General features: G+C 37.6%; 1 protein-coding gene across 2 annotated transcripts; it reads right to left on the reverse strand.

Moving 5' to 3' along the window:
• On the reverse strand, window positions 1–27377 carry LOC106050769 (acyl-coenzyme A thioesterase 9, mitochondrial-like). Of its 2 annotated transcripts, none has more exons than XM_056012843.1 (14): window positions 27298–27377; window positions 22104–22215; window positions 21526–21571; window positions 20387–20589; window positions 19649–19741; window positions 19039–19145; window positions 18785–18858; window positions 18173–18240; window positions 13067–13178; window positions 12162–12252; window positions 7202–7287; window positions 5880–5970; window positions 3543–3696; window positions 1–1828 (listed from the first exon to the last, which is right to left on the reverse strand). In XM_056012843.1, exons 2-14 carry the CDS (start codon window positions 22213–22215, stop codon window positions 1785–1787), a joined length of 1281 nt encoding a protein of 426 aa, XP_055868818.1. In that variant the 5' UTR covers window positions 27298–27377; the 3' UTR covers window positions 1–1784. The 2 variants fall into 2 exon arrangements, with proteins under 2 accessions (XP_055868818.1, XP_013061260.1); XM_013205806.2 differs by lacking the exon at window positions 27298–27377 and adding an exon at window positions 26644–26745.

Raw genomic sequence — 27377 nt, forward strand, 5'->3', positions numbered from 1 at the left:
TTGTAAATTATAAGGTTTAATTAACCACAAAACAATCTGTAAAGGGGTGACAAAATATATAATGAATTATAAAAAAAAAAAAATTTAAGAATTATAAGTACTATACAAGCATTATTTCAAGTCTTCCCTCTGTGATGACCATTACAGTATGTAGAGTCACTAATGAACACTTTTGAACATTATAAAACATCTTAGTAATATCCATTGAATTATACATAACAGTATAGTTATCAGCAGTAAAAAAAATATATACACACATAAAGTGAGATTCACTGCAAAAACTGGATGAGTACACTACCATGTTCTGTATAGTAGTTTTATGAAACGGATTTTCAATTTGTAATTCAAAAAGAGAAAGAAATGGCTGTATTGACATATAATGGCTGATTTGCATTGTCAGTATGCACACATAATTGGGACACCACTGACCTCATTTTCAGATTACTTAACGAACTGGTTAAAATTAACAACTCAAGGAAGAACATTTGCTATGAAATCCAAAGATTAGGAAGCCATTGGCCGTTGCTGACACTGTCTTGGCAACAAAAATTTTGTGGAACAAATTGTAAACAAAACACAACCTCTTGCATTGTACAATCTCTTGTATGCCACAATCGTCTCTCACAGGGTTGACATTTTCTTGCATATCATAAAGAGTCTTATAAGACAGTCTCTTGCATATCATAATCAGTCTTATAAGATAGTTTCTTGCATAATACAATCTTTTGTATAGAAAAAATTTCTGACACAGAGAATAGTATCCTGCATAGCATGGTCTCTCTCATACAATCTCTTGCAGAGCATAAAATCTGATCAAAGACAATCGCCAACATCCCACTCAATTACAGTTCCTGCGTAGATACGTCAGAAGGAGGTGTTAATGAGGTTCCAGATGTACAAAAGAAACAAAAAGTGTGAGCAAAAAGTCATACACACAATTTGTCTGTAAATAGACAAAAAAAACTAAACAAAAGTGATAAACATAACAAGTTCAATTAGTCATGCATTCTAGACAAACGACAATGTCTTACAGGTAATCTTTGGTAAATAAAAAAAAAACTGACTTGATAAATATTGATTAAAGCTATAAATCCAAATTTCAGCAAATTGCAGAGCATAAAAAGGTCAAGTCCGCACTCTTCAGCCACAGTAAATGACACAAGAAAGAGAGGGCATTGAAGCTTGGCATTTATTCAATGCTTGATGTGACATATAATTGACTGCAGACAAAGTCATACAGGAATTATGAACAAGGGTAGCAATAATTACCAGTGGCATCGATAGACACCTGACACTGCAAGCGGGAACTAGTAAGCTAACAGCAGACCAACAACAGCAATGTGTAAATAATCATAACCATCATTATGACTAAGTGATTAGATAGTCTGACTAAGTGATTAGATAGTCTGACTAAGTGATTAGATAGTCTGACTAAGTGATTAGATAGTCTAAGTGATTAGATAGTCTGACTAAGTGATTAGATAGTCTGACTAAGTGATTAGATAGTCTGACTATGTTCTTCCTTCACCAAAAACTTGTGCACAGACTAGACTTTTAACCAGCGCCCCCCAAAAAATATTAATGAAAGTCAAAAAGTTGTTCACCCAATGTGATTCAGTTTTGATAAATAAATAAATACAGAATTATTTTCACCAATAGGTTACATGTGCTCAGAATAAATATGGTTTCAATAAAGTAAAAAAATCAATTAGTTCCTATAATATTAAAACTCTTTAACAAGATTCAAACAATCCTCATAGTGAACTGCTGTGATGATATCACTCTCAACTTTCATAGTGCCTTTTACCCACTAGGTACAACATGGATTCTATAAGGAAATAAAAACAATTCATAAAATAATAATACTCTTGTTACTTAAGTGAGGGTCAACTCTAGTATGTAGGATTTGTGTTTAGTAGACTTATGGTTAACTTTAGTATGAAGGATTTGTATTTAGATTAGATTTATAGATAACTTTAGTATTAAGCTTTATGTTGAGATTAGGCTTTTGGCTAACTCTAGTAAGCATAAGCATGGTCTGTGTTTAAATTATGCTTACAGGTAACTCTACTATTCAGGGTCTATGCTTAACAAATTATGCTCAGGGGCAACTCCACAATGCAGGGTTTGTGTTTGAATTATGCTTAAGGATAACTCTACTATACAGGGTCTGTGCTTAACAAATTACGCTCAGGGGCAACTCCACAATGCAGGGTTTGTGTTTGAATTATGCTTAAGGATAACTCTACTATTCAGGGTCTGTGCTTAACAAATTACGCTCAGGGGCAACTCCACAATGCAGGGTTTGCGTTTGAATTATGCTTAAGGATAACTCTACTATTCAGGGTCTGTGCTTAACAAATTACGCTCAGGGGCAACTCCACAATGCAGGGTTTGTGTTTGAATTATGCTTAAGGATAACTCTACTATTCAGGATCTGGGCTTAAATTATGCTTACAGGTAACTCTCAATATATGAGCCACACGTTAGTTCTAGCGTTGTTCTTGAGCAGAGGACGTTCTGTCTGGGGTCTCCTTCTGTGCTACAGTTTCTACTGTTTCCTTGCTTTAATGGTAGAAACTACTTAAATGTGTCAATCGGTACAGGTGTCATTCTTTGATTTAGCAGCATTGCTAGATCCAATTTATTTTTTGCTTCAAGGTGATAGGATTGGGGCTGTGATTTATTTTGTGGTTTTTAGCTTGCCCTAGGAGCTGTGTCTGACCCAGGTATGGGGCAGGTCAAGCCTTGATGTATTAGTTGGAGCTACTGGGTTGTGTGGCAGAGATTGAGTGTGTGCGCACGAGGTGTGTTACTTTGTACGACTACCAATGCATTAACTTATTATTCCCATGATTTGAACACACTGAGGATATTAACTATTTCTATTTAGTATTAAATATTGTTATTGTTCAATGATCCTTAACTACTTATTTACAGTTCGTTATTATGCAACTTGGTTTGTTGTTATTATTGAATTAACACACTATAGACTGCCAAGGTGGAGAACCAGGTTATTTATACCATCCCATGGCTAGATCGGTACAACCCACCCTAACAACATCGACTCTTAGGCAGTTGACCCCAAACTGTATCAGCAGTTGGTGTTCCTTTGGATACATCAGCTGCGTAGAGAGGGGGGAACTAACATGAGGGTGACATCGTTTCGACCACAGCTAATGCCCAGGCATTCATCTTATGATCCATGACATGATCCATAGTCGCTTCATGACTGAAGGGGGCCATATTATATTACATTTTCTACTTTTCAGGTTCTGTTTATCTTATGCTTATGGGTAGCTCTACTATACAGAGTCTGTGTTTAATTGGTAACTCTAGTATGCAGGTAACTAACAGATATTGTAACACAATGACACAAAACGTAGCCAGATTTGGAAAATGGTGTGTTTTTTTCCATTACTATAATTCTATTAATAGTATACTGCTCTTAATTCATAGCTCTGTTTAGCACTGATTGCCTGGGAGGTCTGTGTGCAGGAGCTGGACAAATACATGCCTTAATTAGTAACAAGTCAACTCACCAGAGTATGTTTTCGGTATAACACGAGGAAGGTTAGGGACCCCCATGTCAAATGTGAAGTGAAAGTCGTTTGTATTTTCATTGATGCCTCGCTCAAGATTGTCAACCTCTGCGTGGACATGTATCTGCAGGTCAGAGCCCTTGGTGTACACAACCTTGAAGGAAAGGTCAATCTTTGTTTAAAATCTTCACAATTCATTAAAATTCTGGATTTCTAACAATCATTATGTATTGTGTGCCTTGTTCTTCAGAAACTTTAAAAAAAAACTTTATTCAATCTTAAACACACACACACACACTCACTCACACAAAAGACTTCAAAGAAAAACACACTAATGCAATTGGACTAGGCTTACAAAATAAACAGCTTCTACTATGTGAAAAAAATTTTTTTTAGAAGACCTGACTGGGCCTCCCTGTGGTGGAGGCTCCTTAGCCTTACTGTGGTGGAGGCTCCCTAGGCCTCCCAATGATGGAGCTTGCCTGGGATGAACAAACTATTTTAGCACTGGCCCGAACAAGCTATTATAGCACTGTGCAGAATGAGCCATTGTCCTATTGATTCATTCTGTGGCATTTTACTTCTCGAGAGATGATCTTTTCCCTTTGCAACTTCTTATGTGACTAAAGAGGCCACTCCTTGATACACAGCTGCGATCGTAGGTTGGGCATATGTGATCACAAGGAGCCGTTGCATTATCACCATTCTTTCTGCTTCTGTAGTGTATGGCATCTGCAATCCGAGAGCCTTCCTTTATGCTCTCTCTCCATGCAGATCTATCCAGTGCTACTTTTCCCCAGCTGCTAGTTGTACTAGACTAAAACAACACGAGCTTCAATAAACACAATGATTTTATTAGTCTCTATTTATGTTCTTTACCCCAGCCACTTGTTCTCTAAACTCACTTCCTTTTACACACAGTCCTGACACACTGCTGTTCACTCAAGCATGTACACTCAAGGTCCACTGGTCATTTCATAAACAGGCACACACACTGCACTACTAGCCACGCAAAACACATACACTTACTATCACACTCGTGTCGATCTTGAAGAGCTTTATGTCGCGTTTGCATACATCCGTATAACGTAAAAGTGGGCGATCAGCGCTCTCTTGCTCTCTATTAGATCGCCATACAGGATGTCCTGTGGAAGTCGACCTACTGGCATTCTACGAACGTGGCCAAGCCAGCCAAGGCGTCTGCTGCTGATAACAGAGCGAATGTCCTGGCACCCTGCTCTTCATAGCACTTCCTCATTGGTTATCCTATCTTGCCACCTTATTTTAAAGATCCGCCTTAGGCATCAGAGGTGGAAGACATTCAGCTTTTATTCCTGCCATGAGTAAGTTGACCAAGTTTCACTTCCGTATAGAAGATACTTATCAGGGAACTCCTGTATGCTGATGATGGCTGATTCTGATATTCAGCTTCAGTTCCTGGTTGACAAACTATCTGCTGCTTGCCAGAAGTTTGGCTTAAACATTAGTCAAAGCAAAACTAAAATACTAGTCCAGATCACTAATACTGCACCTCAAGTAAACATTAATGCTCTTGCTATCTCGGCTCCATCCTATTGATTCATTAGTCGCCTAGTAACACAGTGTTTAAAAACATTTTCTGTGCAAGGGAAAGACAAAAGAACACAACTATCTCAAGTTCTATACTATTAAGGTTGAGGGGAAAAGTGATAATAAAAAACAAAAGCTTATATAAGGGAAAGAACTGCATTACATCCATTTGGCATAAGATTTATTTCCCTTTTCAATATCAAACAAAATTAATTAATACCACTATTTAATTTTTTTAATTCATTTTTGTTAGGGACAAAGAGTAATTGTATAACTTGATCAGAAAGTGGGAAGTACCAGACAAGAGTTGATATATAAGCTTTGTAAAAAATGTGATAAAACTCAAATTTGAGAACAAAAAATGTTTGAAGGGTGACTTTATTTCACAATATAAACATTACAATCTTTACTAACAGTCAGTCAAAAGATTATATAATTACGTCATTCAATGCGGGCTTCAATTATTAAAAATATATCTATAGACAATAAATAATAAACTCCACACAACTCCCCCTTGGCAGACACTGCGCCCATCCTTATGAAACCGTAAACCATGTCCTCTTTGAACCCTCCTTAGGCAGACCCTACTTCCACTACAGCCCAACAAAACCAACACCCTGTACGGCAGTGCTGAACAACTGAAGAAAACAGCACACCTTTTTTTTCCCCTTGGGACAGTCTGCAAAAGAGCTCACAGCTCAGCAGCAATAAAGCTGGCTAGAAGAAGAAGAAGAAGAATCCATAGCCAAGCATTATTGAAACACTAACCTGTGAGGAGAGGAGTAGAAGTGAACCTATTTCTACTGGTTTATTGAACAGGATGTCATCCACAACTTTGCACAATCTTGGACGTTTTCTCCTGAGGACATGTGATTAAAAAAAAATGTAAGTGATCATGACCTTTTTATATAGGTCTGGCTTACATACATTTTCATGAAAGTATAAGTTTCCCTTTCAGATCTTGCGATCTATGGGGCAGATGATGTTAAGGTCATCTGTTTGAATACATTTTCATGCCCTACTAATACTTGTCTTAACCTAGCACACATGGCTCATTTTGACTCATTTCTGTTATCTAACTAAAGATTCCATTATTTTTAAATCTTTCAGATCAACTGGCAGATGACAAAGAGTTCCCATATTTCAGTTGACAGTAAGACAGTGGCGTAGCTAGGGTGGGGGAGGAGGGGGATAATTTTAAAATCCCCCCCTGGGCCCTCCAAATGAGTGTTTTTTACATTAAAAATTAAACATAACGCAAAATGCAGGGGCCCCCAAAAAAGTCAAGCCCCCAGGGCCCCCAAACGATGGAAAATTCCTATCTACGCCCCCCGGACAATAGCCATGCAGCCAGCACAACCATCCAACTCCATTTACTTTCCTTAACAGTCAACTACTCTTCAGTCAACTACTCTTCAGTCAGCTACTACTCAGTCAGCTACTACTCAGTCAGCTACTCTTCAGTCAGCTACTACTCAGTCAGCTACTACTCAGTCAGCTACTACTCAGTCAGCTACTACTCAGTCAACTACTCTTCAGTCAGCTCATGTTTTGAGCAAAATTTGCGCAAGCACTGACAGACCCTGAGATCTGAAGCCAAGCATGAGCACACAGTCTAGCAGCTCGTATAAATAAATAAAGAGTTAAATAAATAAAGTAATGTTAAATAAATAAAGTAATGTTAAATAAAGTAATGTTAAATAAATAAAGTAATGTTAAATAAAGTAATGTTAAATAAATAAAGTAATGTTAAATAAATAAAGTAATGTTAAATAAATAAAGTAATGTTAAATAAATAAAGTAATGCTAAATAAAGTAATGTTAAATAAAGTAATGTTAAATAAAGTAATGTTAAATAAATAAAGTAATGTTAAATAAATAAAGTAATGCTAAATAAATAAAGTAATGTTAAATAAATAAAGTAATGTTAAATAAATAAAGTAATGCTAAATAAATAAAGTAATGTTAAATAAATAAAGTAATGCTAAATAAATAAAGTAATGTTAAATAAATAAAGTAATGTTCAATAAATAAAGTAATGTTCAATAAATAAAGTAATGTTAAACACTGATGTAGAAAATATAACCTACGCATAAATAGAGGCATTTGCCCAAGCCAACTCATAAGCCATCCTCATTAAGAAACCTCCAAAGATTTTGTTGTACAGGTTTCTTTGCTAAAATGAAAAAAAAATAAATTAATACACAAATTCGCCCTTTGGGAGTGGCCGGGGGGGAGGGCTAGCTGGAGCTTGTGACCATTGACCCCTGGGGTGTTAAATTGTAAACGGGTGAATAACTCTGGACCAAATGAATGTTTTATTTTAAACATTCCGATGGTCTAGAGGTTTAATTCGCTTTACAGTGCGTTTTTGCTAGGTGGTGGTGTTGTTTCCAGAGTCACAGGTTCGAGCCTCGGTCAGTGCAGTCCCTTATTTTCGTCACATTTAATTCACTACTTTCATTTAAAAACTTGGTCCCTGGTGCTGCTGTTCATTTATCAGGGTTAGTAGCACTTTTCCATGACAAAATTTTAGGAGGTTTTTTAAGGATGAAATGTATGATGTGTGTGTGTGTTTCCTATCCGTTTGTGTGATACATAGTAAAACCTACACAAAACTAAGCATTTATCAAATCAATTATTGTTATTTGATTTTTAAAATAATAAATATCTTGCCAATATGCCACAGAAACAATGTTATCAGCTGTGGTATGTCCACAGAAAATGTAATCAAGTAACAACTCGACTGTCATCCCAAAACCTCAAACAACCATTTTTTTTTCAACGATTTATTTAAAAACATTACAAATGGTTGCTTTTCCATTTTTTTAAATAAGAAACACTCTTAGAGATGCTATCATAATGTGTATTCTCTGTGATGGAAATGTACATTATTAGTTCCTATGTGTATCTTATAGATACTAGAGTCATGGTGTACATTTGAGGTAATGTTTTATTCTTTTATTAGCTACCTTAAATCCTTCTCATAAACAGAGCATGTAATATAAAGGGCAATATAGGCCTATTTGAATGTTTAGTTGACATTTGCTTACTAAAAAATGGCTTTTGGATTTGGGGGGGGGGGATTAGACCTATTCGCCTTTTTTTTCCTAGCAGAATCTTTTTCAATCAAATAGTTTCCCTGGCTTTTACGAGTGAAATAATTTTTACGGACTTTTCACAGCTGTATGCGAAATAATTTCGTTAAATCTACAGTAGATCTAGACTCTTGATCTAAGCCACTAAAATGCGCGGACATTTCACGGCTGTGAGAGAATTATCTTCACTGAATTTACAATAGATCTAGAGTCTAGATCAAAGTCAAGAAAATTCGCGGACTTTTCACTGCTGTGTGAATATTATCTTCACTAAATTTACAGAAGATCTAGACTCTTAAGCTAATTCGCTAAAATTCGTGGACTTTAACTCTAAGTCACTAAATTTTGCGGACTTTTCACGGCTGTGTGAGAATTATCTTCCCTAGATTCTAGTGATTTCGAGTAAATCTTGAGTCTAGATATGTCACTAAAATTTGCGGACATTTCGCGGCTGTGTGCGAATTATCTTCACTGAATATACCGTAGATCTAGAGTCTAGAATAGTCTAGATCTAAGTCTAAGTCAATAAAATTTGCGGACTTTTCGCGGCAGAGTGCGAATTATCTTCACTGGATATACCGTAGATCTAGAGTCTAGATCTAAGTCACTAAATTTGCGGGCTTTTTACTTCTTTGTACTAATTATCTTCACTAGAAAGTGATTTAGCGTAAATCTAGAATCTAGCGTATTTCTAGAGTAATCTAAACATTAGATGTATAGAGATCATTAAATTGACTAAAATTCACTGAGTTTTCAGGTTAGGTGCAAATTATCTTCACTAGATCTAACTTAATTCTAAATCTAGATCTAGATACTATTACTAGATACTAGCTAGATTTAGAAGATTTACAGACTTTCCATGCGAAGCCACTCTTACACTTACAACAAGAAGATTTTAGGTGAGGGAGGGCCCGGAGGGGTGTAGCCTACAAATTAGTCTGGTAATTGCTCTTCTTCTTCTTCTTCATCGTTCTCATTGTTATGTTGGAGTGTTCATATGACTAGACCAATACATGAGATGAACTGCGCAGTGGTTTCCAAATCAGGGAGCTCTCCATATAGTTTTCTTTCTATTGGGGTGATTTGGGGCCAATGTCTTATATGGGCCTCTTGGTAGAGAGAGCAGTTTTGGAGGATGTGGTCGGCATTTTCTGGTGATACTCCACATGGGCAGATTTCACTGGTTCCAATTTTGAGCTTCCGGAACATGTGTTGTCGCATTCTGTTGTGCCCGGTCCTGAGTCGAAAGATTAGACGTTGGTCTTGTCGGGATAGCTTATAGTAAGCGTCATCTTTCTTGTGATTTGGATGAGAGCTCGTCCATTTCTCATTTATTTTATCTACAATTAATTTCTTCATTTCTTCTGGATAGAGTGCAGAGTTTACTTGTGAGTTTGTTCTCCCACTCTTGGCGAGTGTGTCAGCCTTCTCATTTCCTGCTAGTTGTATGTGAGCTAGTATCCATTGAATAACAGTTTTTTTGCTGTTGTTGTTGAGCTTTGTAAGTGCTGTTCTGAGGTTTTTAATATAAGGGGAATCAGAGTTTTGCAGGCTTTGGAGGGTTGTTTTCTCGTCTGTTAGAAAGACAATCTGACTGAGGGGAACTTGGATGATTTGCTAGCATAGTAGCAGCTAGTGCTAGTGCTTCCCTTTCTGCTCTGTGACTGTCAGAGAGCTCTCCAGTTGCAATGGATTTTTCTAGTTTTCCTCCATCTGGCCATTGCTCTAATAATAGACAATAGTCACTACAGACTACATCTAGCGCGTCTTTAGTGGTAACAATAAATGGAAACAAACATTTCTACGCTGACCAGAAAAATACTGCTTGCTTGAGCCAAGGCCATCTTCAATCCTGAGGTTGCGCTTCACAAGTGGGTGAAAGGCGGTGTAGAAGCGTCACTGGGCAGCTCATTAACACAGCCAGCCCGTAACGTCATAAAATCAGAATGCCTATTTACGCTGTTGTTGTTTCCCCCCCCCCCATTTTTAGCAAGAAATAAGCAAAATTATATTTAATAAAAATATTGGGTAAAAATTTTAGGAGAGTGAACAAAATTTTAGGAGATTTTTTGCAATTTTTAGGAGAATTTTAGGAGACTTTTCATTTTTTAGGAGATTTTAGGAGCGCTATGAAGCCTGATTTATGTTGAATATGTATGTATTATTCATAAGTTTCAGCACCTAACTTCACAGTTATATTTGGATGTCATTATATTAAGATGGCCTGTCTTGGCTACCTATGAAGGAAGCTCGAGGTTCCACACCTGAGCGCCTAAAGACAGCATGTAAACCTTCTCCAAGATACCCCTCCCCACACTGGTTAACAAATGAGATTGGACTATAGCGCTCTGAGCATGCTATAAGCATGAAGGTAGAGATAAATAAAAGCTTTAATTTAATTTATTTATGTTGACGAAAAATGGAATTCTTTAAAGATTGTCAATCATATTTTGGATATTTGGCACAGCGGCACAATTTAGGCCCCAATCATCCTCTAACTAATGTAGGCCCCAATCATCCTCTAACTAATGTAGGCCCCAATCATCCTCTAACTAATGTAGGCCCCAATCATCCTCTAACTAATGTAGGCCCCAATCATCCTCTAACTAATGTAGGCCCCAATCATCCTCTAACTAATGTAGGCCCCAATCATCCTATAACTAATGTAGGCCCCAATTATCCTATAACTAATGTAGGCCCCAATCATCCTCTAACTAATGGAGGCCCCAATCATCCTATAACTAATGTAGGCCCCAATCATCCTATAACTAATGTAGGCCCCATTCATCCTATAACTAATGTAGGCCCCAATCATCATATAACTAATTTAGACCCCAATCATCCTATGACTAATGTAGGCCCCAATCATCCTATGAATAATGTAGGCCCCAATCATCCTTTTACTAATTTAGGCCCCAATATCCTATAACTAACTTGGGCCCCAATATAACTAATTAATATGCTGCCTTGATTGGTATCAAGAAATGTGTCATGTTAACAAAATCTACAGGCAGAAAGAAAAGTTAGCACTAATGGTGGAATGTGTGATACATAGCTGCCTCCTTAAAAGCAGAAAATCTTTACATCATAGCTATCTTTTTTTTAAAACTTATAAATGCACGTTTCTTTACAGAAAGGAGTGTAGAAGCTGAGTGGTAAAGAAAAAATATCCGAACTGATTGAAACAGACTTGAATCTTGGTGGTAAAGACTGGGATTTTGTAATTTTGGGATTTTAAGGATTCCCCTGAGTCTACCCAACTCTAATGGGTACCTGACAATAGTTAAGGAAAGAAAAGGTGGTTGGTCATTGTGCTGGCCACACTATACCTGCTCATTAAGTGTTGGCCATAGAAACATGATTTTTTTACATCGTCTGCCCCATAGATCGCAAGGGGGTACATTATTTTCTTAACAAATAGAAATTGGTTTAGCAATGGTATTATTTTCCAAAAACATTTTTTCTTAAAAAAAAAACACAACTATTTTATGTTTTCTTTCTAACCATTTCCCTTTAAAAAGTTTTCCTTTTTTTTTTTTAGCTCATGTATTATTTATGGCTCATTTATTTTTCCAAATTTATAGATCATTTATTATTTTAAATTTATAGCCAAAATTCATTTCCATAAAAAAAAAAGATAACATTAAAAATTAAAAGAAAAAAGATGTTTCTAAATTAAAATTCTGAACTAGTTTGTTGTTCTTCTTACTTAATGTCTCTATTGAAGAAACAATCTTACATCAGAACATTATCAACCACCAAAATATATTTTGTTTAGTATTTGTATGATTTGATACTTATAAATTATGTTTTTACACAATAAGTAAAGGTTTTTACTTTCCATGCTAGCTTAGAATTAGGGAGACAACTAAGAAATATCTAACGCCTCAAGTAAAGGGAGACTAATCACTTTCCATTATAACTAGAGTAAGGGAAACAGCTGAAGCAATACCTCTGGATGACATATAAGAAGAGTCTTCTTGATTGCATCCTCCATCCAAACTGTATTCTCTGGCTTCACACGTACTTTAAATGTGCCAGAGCTTTTGATGAAAAAAAATATTGATGGATTTGTAACCAAATATTTAATAAAGAAGAATACTTCAATTAAAAAAAAAAAAAAAGGCCACGCTGGTGTACTTCAAGAAGATAACCGTGAATTTTTTGAATCTCTGAAACTACCAGACCAGGGCCAGATTTAAGTATGTTAAGGCTTCCATATTTTTTCAAAAGCTGTAATACAAATCCCCATATTAATAAAAAAAAAAAAAAATACTAATATCTAAAAGCATGCCATATTATAAAAGAAAGTACTTGTAAATTAAATTTAATTTTCCTTGTTTAAAAAATCAAATTATTTCAAAAAAAAAAAAAGTCAACTTTTAGAGTTCACGCTAAGCAGTACATCCAAAGTACACTAAGGGGAAACCTTTTTAACCATGACAGTGTTGACAACTGTAAGATTTTAAGTATTGTTGGTAAAAATATGAAAAATGACTGATCTAGTTTGGGAGCCCCTAAAGGCTCAGCTTCGCCTGCCCTCCCTTAAATTCAGCCCTCGGAGCTGGATAACCAAAAAGGTCCTTAGGTATGACAATTCTCTTCTCCCTACTTATTCCGGCTAGAATCACAAAATTTAAAAATATATTTAAAGTTATAAAATTGGTACACATTCAGGGAAAAAAAAATGTTTGGAGATGTCAGTTCTTCACTGATTTTTGTAAATTTCATTTGAGAGTTTTAAGTGCTGAAAATTCAATGTCAAATTGTTTGACTAAAACTTTTTTTTTCAGCCCTATGACAATTTAGTAACAATCAGCTACCTGAAGGTAGCAAAAGATTAAAAAAAAAACATACTTAAGGTCTACAGTAGACAAAAATAGATCGTGTATAATTAGTCTTTCATCTTCTGTAGGTGGTGTTTTCAACAGTGACTGAGTGGTTTCTCTCTGACGTTTGATCTTGTTTTCTAGGAATAGAGAGTAACAAAACATGAACAAAGATCTACTGGACATAATATGAACAAAGGTCTACTGGACATAACATGAACAAAGGTCTACTGGACATAACATGAACAAAGGTCTACTGGATGTAACATGAACAAAGGTCTACTGGATGTAACATGAACAGAGGTCTACTGGATATAATATTGTTATAAACCTGGTGGTGGCACAGATGGGGGTAGTGGTGTGAGTGTAGTCAGCCGACGCAAATCGCCCCAGGCCAGCGCGAGACGAGTGGTCAACCGTGACGAGTTACGACGGTCAGCCGAGACGAGTGTCAACACGGTGGTTCGGGAAGGATCGACGGCGGTTCGGGAAGGATCGACGTCGTGAACAAGCTCAGGAGCGTCACGAGAGTTGTAGTCATCTGACCACCTGGAAACGTCGAGCGGCGTTCTGTCCGGTTCGAGAAGGCCAGTAGGGACCCTATATAAGAGCGGAGGTGTCGCAGTCAAGACGGTCGAGAAAAGGGGCTCATTACAGCAAGGTTCACGGCAGGGGTTCAGAGCCCGGTTCACTACAGTCCGGTCGACTACAGCACAGTTCAGCGGTGTGGTTCTGTACGGAGCATTACGACGGTTCAGTGCGGAGTACTGTCAAGTACAGTTGAGACGGCTGGCGTCTTGATCTTGGTCTGCGATCGAGTCCGACACAACGAGCCTAGTGTGTGAAGTCAGTCCTGAACTGTTGAACCCAGTGCAAGCCCGGAACGAGACGTTGAGGCCAGTGCAAGAGTTGATACGGCGGAACGGTGTTATCGGAGAGATATTTGTACAGTGTACGTGTTGCCAATTGTACAGTATTGGCTGTTATTTATCGACATTAAACTATTACGTTACTTTGGAGCCCTGAGTTGTCAAGTTCTTTAGGTTGGTGGTGTATGGTGCAGTTTGCAGAGAGCCTGGATAGTGAGATTCGTAACAACTGGTGTCAGAAGTGGGATCGGATCGGAATCGGATTGGATCGGATCTACTATGGCTCGTCTGAAACTGCTGTACGAACTTGAATTTAGAGAACTGAAGCAAGAACTCCGTGATCGAGATCTGAAAACGAGCGGAAATAAAGAAACCTTACAAGCACGCCTCCGAGATGACATTTTGGAAGAAAAAGAAGATCCGGACACATATCTTTTTGAAGTCGAACCTAACTTGCTGGAACAGATCAATTCCAAGCTAGATGCCATGAACACCAAGATAGCCGCTATGAACCAACGCATACCTGCTGTGGAGGAGAGAATCATCAACTCAGACGTTCGTTCAGATGCTAAAACCAGAGAGAGGAGCCTTGGTGGTGATCACGAGGACCCATTGAAACCTGACAAAGCCGTTGAGAGACATATGCAAGTCGAGAGATACCAGCCAGGTCCGAACCTAACAGACGTTGGTCCAGCTGCCAAGACTAGAGAGGAAAGTCCTGATGGTGGTAAAGAGAATCCAAGGCAGTCTGACGTTGACGTTGATGGACATTGGAAAGATGAAAGTCATCGACAGGGCCTGAAACCAACAAGCGATTGGCCCGATACTGAGACGAGAGAGAGAGGTCCTGATGGTGGTGAAGAAAGCCGAATGGAGCCTGAAGCCGAAGACGAGGGACATTTGCACGAGGAGTGTTACCAACTTGCCCCACGAGCATGCCCTCCAGACAAGGCTGAAGATGATGACCTGTCCCACAATTCCCCGCCCTGTGGATTTGAAGCCTATCCCAGTCCTTCTTCGCAAAGCCCTATGAAGCAACCTCTTTTGCCAACGATCTTGGTATCCCCAGCCCTTACATCCTATACCTCTCCATGTGTCAAGTGGCTGTCCTCGGTACCCACCGACAAGAGAGCGATGCAACCACAACGTTACTGCAACAAGAGGACGATCAACTGGAGGAAAAGAAGAAGGCGGCGTTTGCGTAGTCCAACGTGCATGGTGATTCAACCAAGAAATAACTGCAGCCACATGAAGACCAACTGGCGGAGAAGAAGAAGGCTACTTTTGTTGAGTGCAACGCGGATGACGATGCGACAACGACATCGATGCAACCAGAAGAAGGCTAACTGGAGGAGAAGAAGAAAACGTTTTCTGAATTCAACGTGGATGGCGATGAAAGCACGACGTCCATGCAACCAGGTGAAGGCCAATTGGAGGAGAAGAAGGAAGCGACCATTGCTGACTGCAACATGGATGGCTCCATCAAGCTCAAGAGGCAAGCCAACTGCCACTGATCGACCCCCCGCCTGCAGCGATGAAACTTTACAGCCAATGTCATGATGTTGATTCTGTCCGGGACGGACAGATCTAAGGAGGGGGCAGTGTTATAAACCTGGTGGTGGCACAGATGGGGGTAGTGGTGTGAGTGTAGTCAGCCGACGCAAATCGCCCCAGGCCAGCGCGAGACAGCGGTCAACCGTGACGAGTTACGACGGTCAGCCGAGACGAGTGTCAACACGGCGGTTCAGGAAGGATCGACGGCGGTTCGGGAAGGATCGACGTCGTGAACAAGCTCAGGAGCGTCACGAGAGTTGTAGTCATCTGACCACCTGGAAACGTCGAGCGGCGTTCTGTCCGGTTCGAGAAGGCCAGTAGGGACCCTATATAAGAGCGGAGGTGTCGCAGTCAAGACGGTCGAGAAAAGGGGCTCATTACAGCAAGGTTCACGGCAGGGGTTCAGAGCCCGGTTCACTACAGTCCGGTCGACTACAGCACAGTTCAGCTGTGTGTTTCTGTACGGAGCATTACGACGGTTCAGTGCGGAGTACTGTCAAGTACAGTTGAGACGGCTGGTGTCTTGATCTTGGTCTGCGATCGAGTCCGACACAACGAGCCTAGTGTGTGAAGTCAGTCCTGAACTGTTGAACCCAGTGCAAGCCCGGAACGAGACGTTGAGGCCAGTGCAAGAGTTGATACGGCGGAACGGTGTTATCGGAGAGATATTTGTACAGTGTACGTGTTGCCAATTGTACAGTATTGGCTGTTATTTATCGACATTAAACTATTACGTTACTTTGGAGCCCTGAGTTGTCAAGTTCTTTAGGTTAGTGGTGTATGGTGCAGTTTGCAGAGAGCCTGGATAGTGAGATTCGTAACAATATGAACAAAGGTCTACTGGACATAACATGAACAAAGGTCTACTGGACATAATATGAACAAAGGTCTACTGGACATAATATCAGACCTGCCTAACAAAAAAAGTCCAAATGCGTAACGATGATGGTCAAAATGCGTATTTTGGCACCAGAATGCGTCGATCCACTATTTTGTCATATATATATATATATATATATATATATATATATATATATATATATATATATATTATATATATAATATTAGATCTAGATGTCATGATTAGATCTACAATCTAAATCTAGATCAATATGACAATAGAGATAATATCTAGACTAGATTTGGATCTATGTCTATATAATGAATATAATCTACTCTAGATCTGGGCTTAAGAATGTTCCGATGCCGTGGATCCGCTACAAACGTAGGTCTACTCCAAACTTTCGTAGGCCTACCTTCATCCTTGATCTATTCTATACTAAGACTAAGAATCTAGTCTAGGTCTAGACTAGATGGTAGTAGATGTTATCGATCTAGATCTAGTCAATCTAAATCATACTACAACTAAATTGGATCTAGAGATTGTAGAGAATCATGACATAACCGACGTAATGACTAGCTAGACTCTAGCTTGAACTAGATCTATTCCTGTATAACAAGTTATCTAAATTCTAGAATCTAGATCTAGACTAGATATCTATAATGTCACTCAATATGTTTTGAATCGATAGCACTTCGATATTTTTTTCTATACAAATGAATACGGGAATCAGGGATTCAACATAATTTCTACTAATAAACTTACACACAAAAAAAAGTCACGTTGGTGTATCAGTTAACTGACGGTACCAACCCGCCACTCCCTCGTTCTTCATTTCTAGACTAAATCTAATTGCTTTTAAGAACCAATATAGATCTGGACACAATGTGTTCCCTCACCTTTTCTGTCCCCCCCCCCCCCCCAACAGGACGGCTTAGCGTGACCTCCGTGACCGCTCGTAAGCTAGTCAAGAGAGGGAAAAAAAAAAGGGTACGAAATGCATAACGCGACAGGTTAAATGCGTATTTGCGTACTGACGGTCATTTTTGGGAGATTTTGCGTAACGAATACGCATTTTGCGTAACGGTAGGCAGGTCTGTAATATGAACAAAGGTCTACTGGACATAACATGAACAAAGGTCCATAACAATGTCACTTTCATAGTAATAATTGGTAATGAAAAGAATTATTTCTACCTTTGCGTAAGCAAAAAAAACAACAATTAACAAATGAACTAAAAAACATAAATAACCAAAAAGTCATATCTTCCTTCATACAAAATGTACATCAAAGACATGGTTGCCATGTTTTAACCAATGTCAGAGCAGAGAAAATAATATCTGAGGTTCATTATAAATCAATACTGTGAGCTTGAACATCACAGGATTTAGTTTCACACATAAATTAAGTGATGGATAAATAGACCGGTGATTTCAGATATTGTAGCCTATGCTCAAGTATTAAACTGAAAATTAAATCTTGTTTAAAAAAAAAAAGAGTAAAAGATGTGCTTTCAAAGTGCAAAATCTGTTTCTTTAAAAAAAAAAAAGTGGTTAATTTTGACAAATTGTATCATTTTGACAAACAACAGTTTATTTGTATGACAAAAATGGTTTGCATATTTATTTTATAAAAAGAAACAGGTCAGAGAGTTACGGTAACTTATTATAGTACTTATTTTCCAAATGCTACAAAGTATGGAGAATTGGGATTTTAAAAGCGTTTTTCATTTTTTAATATTTTTTTTTAGATCTAAACCTAACAGACAATTCTACACAAAATGAATAATGCTTGTCCTCACTCATTCAGCTGCTAATGATACACTGTAATCAAGAACAACTTCATAGTAGTATTAATATGAAATCCTTACCTTCTCCAAGTTTGAAGAGTGCTATTTCCTCAGGGGTCTGTGGATCTAGTGGGTTCACAACGCCAGGGCTAAAATCATAAAAGAGTTATCATTACAAAATCCTGCTCTCGTGACATGGGAAATATATTCACTTAGTTAAGTAATGTCTCCATTGCCAAACCTTGCGATCTATAGGGCAGATGATGCAAAGTCATTGATTTCTTTGTGCAAAGTTTAGCAAGCAGGGTGTCATGTGGCCAGCACAACAACCAACTGCCTTTACTTTAGCTAACCAAAGTCAGGACTAAAATCCAACCAGTCCACAGCTAAGTAAAGTAAAGATCCTCTTTCAGACCTAGTGATCTACAGGGCAGATGATGTTAAGGTGATGTTTCTATGGCTAACGAGCAGGGTGTCCAACTGCCTTTACTTTCCCCAATTAAAGTCAGGTTCCCATTAGAGTTGACAAATGGTTAACTAGCAGGGTGTCATGTGGCCAGCACAACGAACAACTGCCTTAACTTTCCCCAACTAGAGTAGGCCAAAGGTTAACGAGTACATCTGACTAAAGCAATTAATGTTGGAGGAAAGCTATAAACAATATAAAACCGAGAAAATATGTCTCGTACTTACGTGCTAGTCTCTGACAGCACTGCCACAAACAGATATCTAGCTGTTATTACTTTGACTAACTCTCCATCAATTTCCTTAAATAGAAACAAAAGACAAGGTAGACAACTTCCTTTTGAAACGGAGAATAATGTGATGGTGAACACTTTTATCTGACTTCACTAGATTCTAAGCCTTAACCCAACCGTTATTAAGTTAAATCTACAAGTACGACAAATGCTACCAAATAAGAAAAGCTTAAAGCTTAAAAAAAAAACCTGTTTTATATTCATTGTACATTCCATAGATGAACGACCGACCCAGGTCACTTGACCATCTAGGATGATATCTTTGTACGGTGATAAAAGCTTGGTAGGGGACTGCTCTGTACGGAGAGATATACAATATATAAATTAGAGACAAGGTGACTATATTTGTGGTTCATTCTGTTAAGGTGATAATTTAGAAATATGTGTCCTACACTGGGTTGAAAGATTGTCGATTTTTCTGTAAGGATTATTATTTATGTCTACACAAAAAATTTTAACAAGCAAAATACAAAAATACAAAAAAAAAAATATCCTTTTATTAAAAAAACAAAGCTTTTCTAAGGGGAAGAACTCCCTTACAACTATATCTATCAATAATGTAGACGTTATTTCCTTTATTTGATATCAAACAAAATTATTTGATTAATACATGAGTATGTATGACCATTTAACTAAAAACAACTTAATTTAGTTTTTTTAAAAATAGAATTGTGATTTTCTTTTTAATGACAGTGACAGTTATTAAAATCAATTCCAGAAGATAAAAGAGTCAAGTAGCATTAAATAAAATAATAATAACTTCTAATTACAAACAACATAAATATCCAGTCATACTAACCAATACGGTCCACAAGCCTAGTCACAAATGCGTAAGGAGACTTCTGATCAGGTCCAAGGGCAGGGTTCAAGTTATGGTTGTAACAGATAAGCCCTGGGAGATAGGTAAAAATTTTTTTTTTAAATAATCATTCTTATCTGCATAATATTTATTCTGTATTCGAAACCATGATATGTATTGTACATTTAGTATCAACACTATAAAAGTAATCTTTTTGTGTTTCGAGAATAAAATTAAAACGTTTTTCTTTGCATTGTCCTCACCATTACATTTTACAAATCAAAACTCTAGCTGGCAAAAATTCTCGATAGGAAAGGCTCTACGTTTTTTTTTTTTAAAACTTCGCAATCTTTAATGCTATAAGCTGCCTATGGTCCGAAACTAAACCATATCCTCTTTGAGTGCCCCTCCCTAAGGTAGAACAGCACACTATTTTTCCTTGGCAAAGTCTGCAAAAGAGCTCACAGCTCAGCATAAAAAAGCTGGCTAGAAAAAGAAGAATGTGTGTGTGTGGGTTATCTGGGGAAATGTTTCAGTCCTGCCTATAGGCGGTCTGCACACAACTCAGCTTGGGTCCAGATTCAAGCTTTAGCCCGACAGGTCGCTAAAGCGTTTTTTTTGTTTTTTTCTCAGTCACTAAAAATGCAACATGTCACTGTGATATTTAAAAAAGAAAATAAATTTACAAAGATAAAATATAGTGTAAAGAATATTCTTATCCCTTCAGCAATGATTTACCTGCAAGTGAATCAAAATCTTCCAAAAGTCTTCCAAATCGGATTTTTTTAGCAAATGTGATGTACTTGTCTCGAACATTATTATCTGGGTCACTTAGTGGAATGACAGCTTGCACATAACTGTCACTGGGCTTACGTTTAGGCAATAATGACTGGTCACTGACAACCTTTTGCATAACACCAGTTACTTTGGTCTCTTCAATGCTTGATAAAAAAAAATCAAATTAGTCATTTGGCTTGCTTTTATAAGGTCAAATTCAAATTTGGAACCATGCTCTTCTAATTAGTACTTAAGCTTATAAAAGTTTTACAAATTTATTAGTACATATGATGGAAAAGGATTTAACTCTTTCTCTCCTAATTGACGATGCCAACATTGATTTGACCCCCCATAAACTAAATTGTTTTTGGATTTATAAACTTTACTATGTGTTGTGTTAAAAGAGCATATAACATTTCTTGATAACAAACAAAAAAGTTATTGAAGTTTAATCATAACAGGATAGTGAAATACAAATCATCAAAATTAACAATACTATCGAAACGAGGATAATAAGGTAATATAATAAGGAGGTGTTAAAGTAATATAATACTCTTAAAAAGTAAAGTGCCCCTTTCAGCCATTCTGGACTATAGGGAAGATGATGTTAAGGTCTTAGGAGACGCAGTGTCTGAGTGGTAAAGTGCTTAGCTTACAAACCTGGGGTTCCGGGTTTTAATCCTGGGATTTTTTTTTTACTTTCATGAACTTTAGGGCGTCACTAAGTCCCCCTAGTTCTAATGGGTACCTGACATTAGTTGGGGAACAGTAGAAGTAAAGGAGGTTGGTCATTGTGCTGGCCACATAACACCTATGTTTACTGTGGGCACCAGAAACAGATGACCTTTATTTATCATTTATCATTGCAAGGTCTGAAAGGAGACCTTTACTTTTTTTTATTCTTATAATTTTTAAACAATCCTTCGGAAGAGATGATTAATAAGTCCTAATCCAAACATCTTGATGAACAGCCCACACACAATAGCATCAAGCAAATTTAAAATCTTTAAGACGAGAGCATAAAAAAACATATGTACATCAAAACTGATCTATAAAAAACAACTTACATGATGATTTCTTTAAAACAAAAATCAACTTACATCCATTTTTTTCTGACTCCCACCATGTTTATCAGACTGTCTCGCACTGGAAAGCAATAAATTAGAAAACAGACATGATATTTGTTTAATAGGAAAGATAAGTCTCGTTCATTTGTATTCAAGTACAAACAAAAGGATAATTGCGTCACAATCCACATATTTTATTTTTAGTCATTTGATATCAAAACATTTAAATGCAGTTGCATGTCTTGACAAATCTGTAGTAATCCATCCTAGAAGGCACAGTGGCAAAGTGGTAAAGCACTTGGCTTACAAATCGAGAGTCCCTGGGTTCAAAACCTGGTGAAGAATGAGATTTTTACTATTGGGATCTTTAGGGCATCACTGAGTCCAGCCAGCGGTACATTAGATAAGTTGGAGAAAAATAAAGGCACTTGGTCATTGTGCTGACCACATGATATCCTCATTGACCGTGAGCCACAGAAAAACAGATGACCTTTACATCATCTGCATCATAGGTCCCAAGGCCAGAAAGGGGAACTTTCCTATTTTTTTAAATTTTTTTTTTACAATATCTAAACGTCATCAATGCAAATGTAACATAGCTAAGAAGTCACCTTCTTTAATGGTCATCATGTTTGGATTAACTGGGACTGTACAGTAACCAGCTGCTTCAGCCCGAAGCCTAAGTGATGAAAAGAGAAGCCTTCTAAGAATGGGACACAGCATCTGAAAACAAAGACAAGTTCTTTATAGTGTACTGGATATAAAGTAAAAAGTAAACTTGGGATAATTGTGTCGAGGAACATGGTTAGAGCAAGGAGCTTAAACTCCCAGTCAAAAAACTTAGCTGCAATGATGTCATTGGCATTGCGAAAATAAATCATTAAAAAAAAGCATATCTTATATATGGGGAAGAACTCCACACTTAAAACCATATCTAATGTAAAAGGCATGTCCCTTATTCAATATCAAACAAAATAATTACCAATAATTGACTAATTGGTAGGTTTTTTAATTGCTTCATGTTTTGTAAGTGTAGTAACCTACTGAAACACAACTAGAAGACATTTCTTGATCCTACGCTTTATTGAACAAAAATGGCAAAACAGCTCACGATAACACATTACACACACACACAAGCTGGCCTGGACACCAAGACATTTTGGCACACAAGAACATATCAGTTCACAACACACAACAAGAAACATAAATACACAACAGTTAGGTACAATAAATAACTATTCAATATCAAACAAAATAATTACCAATAATAGACTAATTGGTTAGATATTTAATTAACTTGAACCAAGGATGGGAGTAGGAGAAAAAACATGCACAATATCAAATGAACAAAAGCCTACATATTTAGACTCATCTGTGAATACTGAAGGATTAATTTCCCTTGTTGGTATCAAACTAATTACCAGTGATCATTTGACTAATTGGTGAAATTTTATTTTTTTAATCGATTCAGGTATTGTCTTATCCAATAAGTAAAAATGAAAATAATGAAAGCTTTATTTTTCGTGTCATTTGAGCTAATACACACACTTGTAGGGGAGATCCCAGGCTTGCTGCCCTGCCTCATCGTGGCGCCCAGGTTCAAACGGTCATGAGAGGGAACAAATGGGTAGCAAAACAAGGCTCCCACGGGAGTGCCTAAGTGGTACAAGAGCATCTTCATCTTGCACTGGGCGGGGATGTAAAAGAGCTCCCACAGCGATCTGTCAATGTCCAGGCGCCATCCCTCAAGGGGCCGTTACATAAATGGCGTGTCCCGCATGGTTAGCCTGGTAGATTTAAGGAACACGACGGAGGGACCCGGTGGTGCGGCCTTTGGCAGCGTCTCTAGTCCGCGAGTCCGAGTCCACCGGAAGTGAACACAAAATCAAGCTCTAAGTTTAACCCCACATCTCACCCTCTGTCAGACAGGGTGTCGAGAAGGAGGAACTCGCCACCCACTTCAGGCCGGTGGAAGGGAGCTCTTGTTAACTTTTGCTGGCCTTAGAGTTCCAAGTGCAACACAACACTACTTGACAATTTCAGATGTAGGGGAGATTGGATTAAGTGATCTAGAACTACATGACAAAATATCCAACGACAAGTCTATTCTTTAAGTTCACTCAACACCAAATCATTTCCTTTTAAAAACATTAATTAACCCTCGTAACTCTGATTTATAAAGTGCGTTTGACAGAAGAAAAACGAGTCGCCAAGGGTTCGGGTAAATAAACAAGCAAAAAAAAATAATATTCAGAGCGAATGCAGGCCAAGCTAAATCCATTCCAAACCACACATGCCCCAGAAAGTGATCAGCCATATTTGTCTAGAAATAAAAATGAGATGTGCTTATCTGTGACCATGAATCCCCAGCTTCAGCATTACATTTCTATTGTTTGTTTTTCTAATATACCTGCTGCAAGTATCAGTGGCTCAAAATAGTACTGCTGTAGTACTATGAATAGAGATTTTCAGATATCATCGTGACTCGAATTATACATCCACGACTTCCCCTGAACAGACCTAGGTTTCATAGTCTACATCCTGTAACAAGCCAGGAGTTTTAAAAAAACAACAACCAGTGTTTTATCAAATTAATTAATCTGCCTGGGGTGGGTCCAGGAGAAGTATATCTTCAAAACCAATCAATAATTGATGTGAGCACTGTAGTATCTATTTTACAAGGCTTATGTTCATTCTATATCTTCCTTTTATATGTTTGGATTTTTGCAATAGAATTTGCAACCACTTCTACTCATTCTATTGTCATCAAATTTTGTATACAAGCTCATGCTTGACGAAAAAAACAAATCAGCCAATTAGTTAAAAAGTCATAATTAGTTGTTTTTTTTATTTACAGAGATAAGCCTTGTGTGGAGAATCAAGCGATAGAAAAAAAAAAAAAAACAATGCACGGAAAACGAGGATAGAGAGAATGAACCAGGAAAATGTGCAAGACTTGATGCTCTAAGAATTTCAAGACAAAAGGAAGAAAATTAATGGTCAAAAAAGGATGGTAAAATTTTAAGACTAAAAAGTGAAAATAAATGTAGTAAACAATTTTTTATATTAACTCTTTTCTACTTTTTAGTGCATTTTTTAGTTTTTCTACCATGTATTCTATTTATATTATATGATATATGATTTGGGTTTTTGGCACATCAGCACAATTTAGGCCATGTCCCGACCATAATCCCTCAAGGGTCATTCTCATCTCCATATCTCAAGAGCTAAATCTCACACAGCCAAGTCACTAAAAACAAGGTCCAGTTGTGTGGTATGATATAAGATAAGAAGATGGAAGATAAGATATGCGTTCATAACACAAGACATGGATGTTATTACAGGAGCGAAAATTGTATACTACCGGCAAAAACCTTTAAAGGCAGGCGACCCAAAGGCAGATCCCTGAATGCTATGGATTGATGATGTGGAGGCAGATGTAATAATAATAATAATTTTATTTATGAAGTGCTATTAACAAACAAAATGTAGGCTCAAGGCGCTGTAATAACATTACAAACACAAACACAAGAGCTAAAATAACAATTAATCTAAAAAAGTTTTAAACAGATATGTCTTAATGTTCTTCTTAAAAGTGGTGTAGCATGTCTGTCTGGTGAGTTCCAAACCTTTGGTCCGTGCAATGAAAAAGCCTGCAGACCGTAGCTTTTGAGGGAGAAACGTGGCACCACTAAAAGCGTTGAGTCCATTGAGCGCAGGGCTCTCTGGGGGACATATGGGGTAACCAGTTCGCTAAGGTTATATATACACTGATGACAAAGTGTTGTGACCTTATAATCGATTCTCGCTTTCACTGGAAGCCAATGGAACGTGCACAAGAGCGTAGTAGCAGAATCTCTTCTTGTTTTTCTAAGGACTATTCGTGTGGCATTGTTCTAAATACGTTGCAGCTTGGCTATTTTGTCATCGGGTATACCTGCTAGCACGGCGTTGCAGTAGTCAAGGCGGGAGAGTATGAATGCTACAAATAGCGTTTTTGTTGACTCCATTGTTAAATATGGTCGGATGTGGCCTAATCTGCGCAGCTGCAGATAAAGATCCTTGCAGAGCTGACTTATGTGTGAGTCGAAGAAAACTCCAAGATTCCGCACTACATGGACATAAGGAACCTGGCAGTCCATGATAAAAAGAGATCAGTGTTTTTGACTTTTGAGACGTTGTTCTGAGTGCCTATCTTAATTATTTCTGTCTTGTCTTCGTTCACCTTGAGTTTATTCTCAACCATCCAATCGCTCACCCTTGCAATGGTACCACTGATTTTCTCTGCCAGATGCGAAACCTCTGAGGGTACTGAGGAATCATATAACTGAGTCATCGGCAAAGAAATGGTATAAGATGCCGGTTGGCCGTATGACACCGGTGAGTGGATATGTATACATAGTGAACAGTACTGGGCCTAGAACTGATCCTTGGGGTACTCCGTACTTCAAGAGTAAGCTTGTTCATTCTGTCCCATTAACAACGACACTTTGGGTGCGTTCCGTCAGGTAGGATCCAAGCCACTTTAGGACGACTCCTGCTAAACCAAAAGTTGCAGAGAATCTGGCCATCATAATTTCATGGTCTAGCGTATCAAAGGCTGCGGACAAGTCCAGCATGGAAAGAATTGATATGTGGCCTTTGTCGGAATTGTGAAGTAAGTCGTTTAGTACCCTGACCACTGCTGTCTCTGTGCTACGGCACTTTCTATATATAGAGATTGAAATTCTTCCTAGAGACAGTACTGTTCAAGATGAGAAAGAATTCGCGCTAACACAACAAATGTACAACAACTTGGGGTTCGGGTGTAGAGACAAAAGGCTCAGGAAAGAACTAAATGAGGGGATGTGTTGAGGCTGGTCAGAGCCCTCAATGAGCTTTAGCATCATTGGGATGGATGGATGGAGTTATCTTATCTTATATAATACAGACGTTACTTCAAAAAAGAAGATGATGAGTTGTATGCAAGCCTGTAAAGCTAAGATTTGCATAACATTATTGATATTCAGATATTTTGTACATTGCATTTCAGTCTCAGTGAAAAAAAAAAGTGAACAGACAGAACCTTGTCCACAAACACCCATGCTGTGCTGTGGGATGTAATATTATTTTTATTATTTCTGGAGGGGAATGCCTGACCTGAAAACTTACAAGTTGAGAGCCACAATTCTCCAACACTTGGTTGACTTAATGTAGACTCAATCCAGATTTTAGACAATAACCATTCTGCTAGTTACTGGGTGAATCTAATAATATATTTAGTCACTAGATCTAGATAAATTGTTTGAAGTAGACTTTTAGTTTAAAATCTAGATCTAGTCTATGTTAATGTTTATATTGACTATATTTAGTCTTAGTCTATATTTAGAATTTAGATCTAAATAGTTTATTATATATATTTATAATATATCTCTATAGACATCTAGATTTCTAATATTCGATCTGATTTGATATAGACTAGATCTGTTGCTGATTCTAAATTCTAAGCTAAAGCTAAGTTGGTTTGTTTTGATTTTAGAAGTACACCATGAGGCTATGAGCCAGAAACTGAGACAGTGAATAGTGTGTGATTGAGTCAATGAGTAAATTAGGGAATAGTGAATAGTCACTAATACTGTCTAATGTCTAATTTAGTGAACTCGCTGAGTGACTAAAACTAAAACCAAGTAAAACTCACAACAATAATTTGAATAAATCAAATCGAAAGAAAAATAGAAGAGTGAAGAGTATTAGTATTAGATTTAGCAGATTTAAAGCACAAATAGAATATAGAGCCTATATTATATAAAAAGATTGAAACAATACCTTTGTATTAGAGCTAGTCTAAAATCAATTCTAGACAGTCTAGTCCAGAGATAACGGCATACAAACTAGATCTAGTACCT

The sequence above is a fragment of the Biomphalaria glabrata genome, chromosome 15, assembly GCF_947242115.1.
Source record: "Biomphalaria glabrata chromosome 15, xgBioGlab47.1, whole genome shotgun sequence".
Classification (NCBI taxonomy): domain Eukaryota; kingdom Metazoa; phylum Mollusca; class Gastropoda; family Planorbidae; genus Biomphalaria; species Biomphalaria glabrata.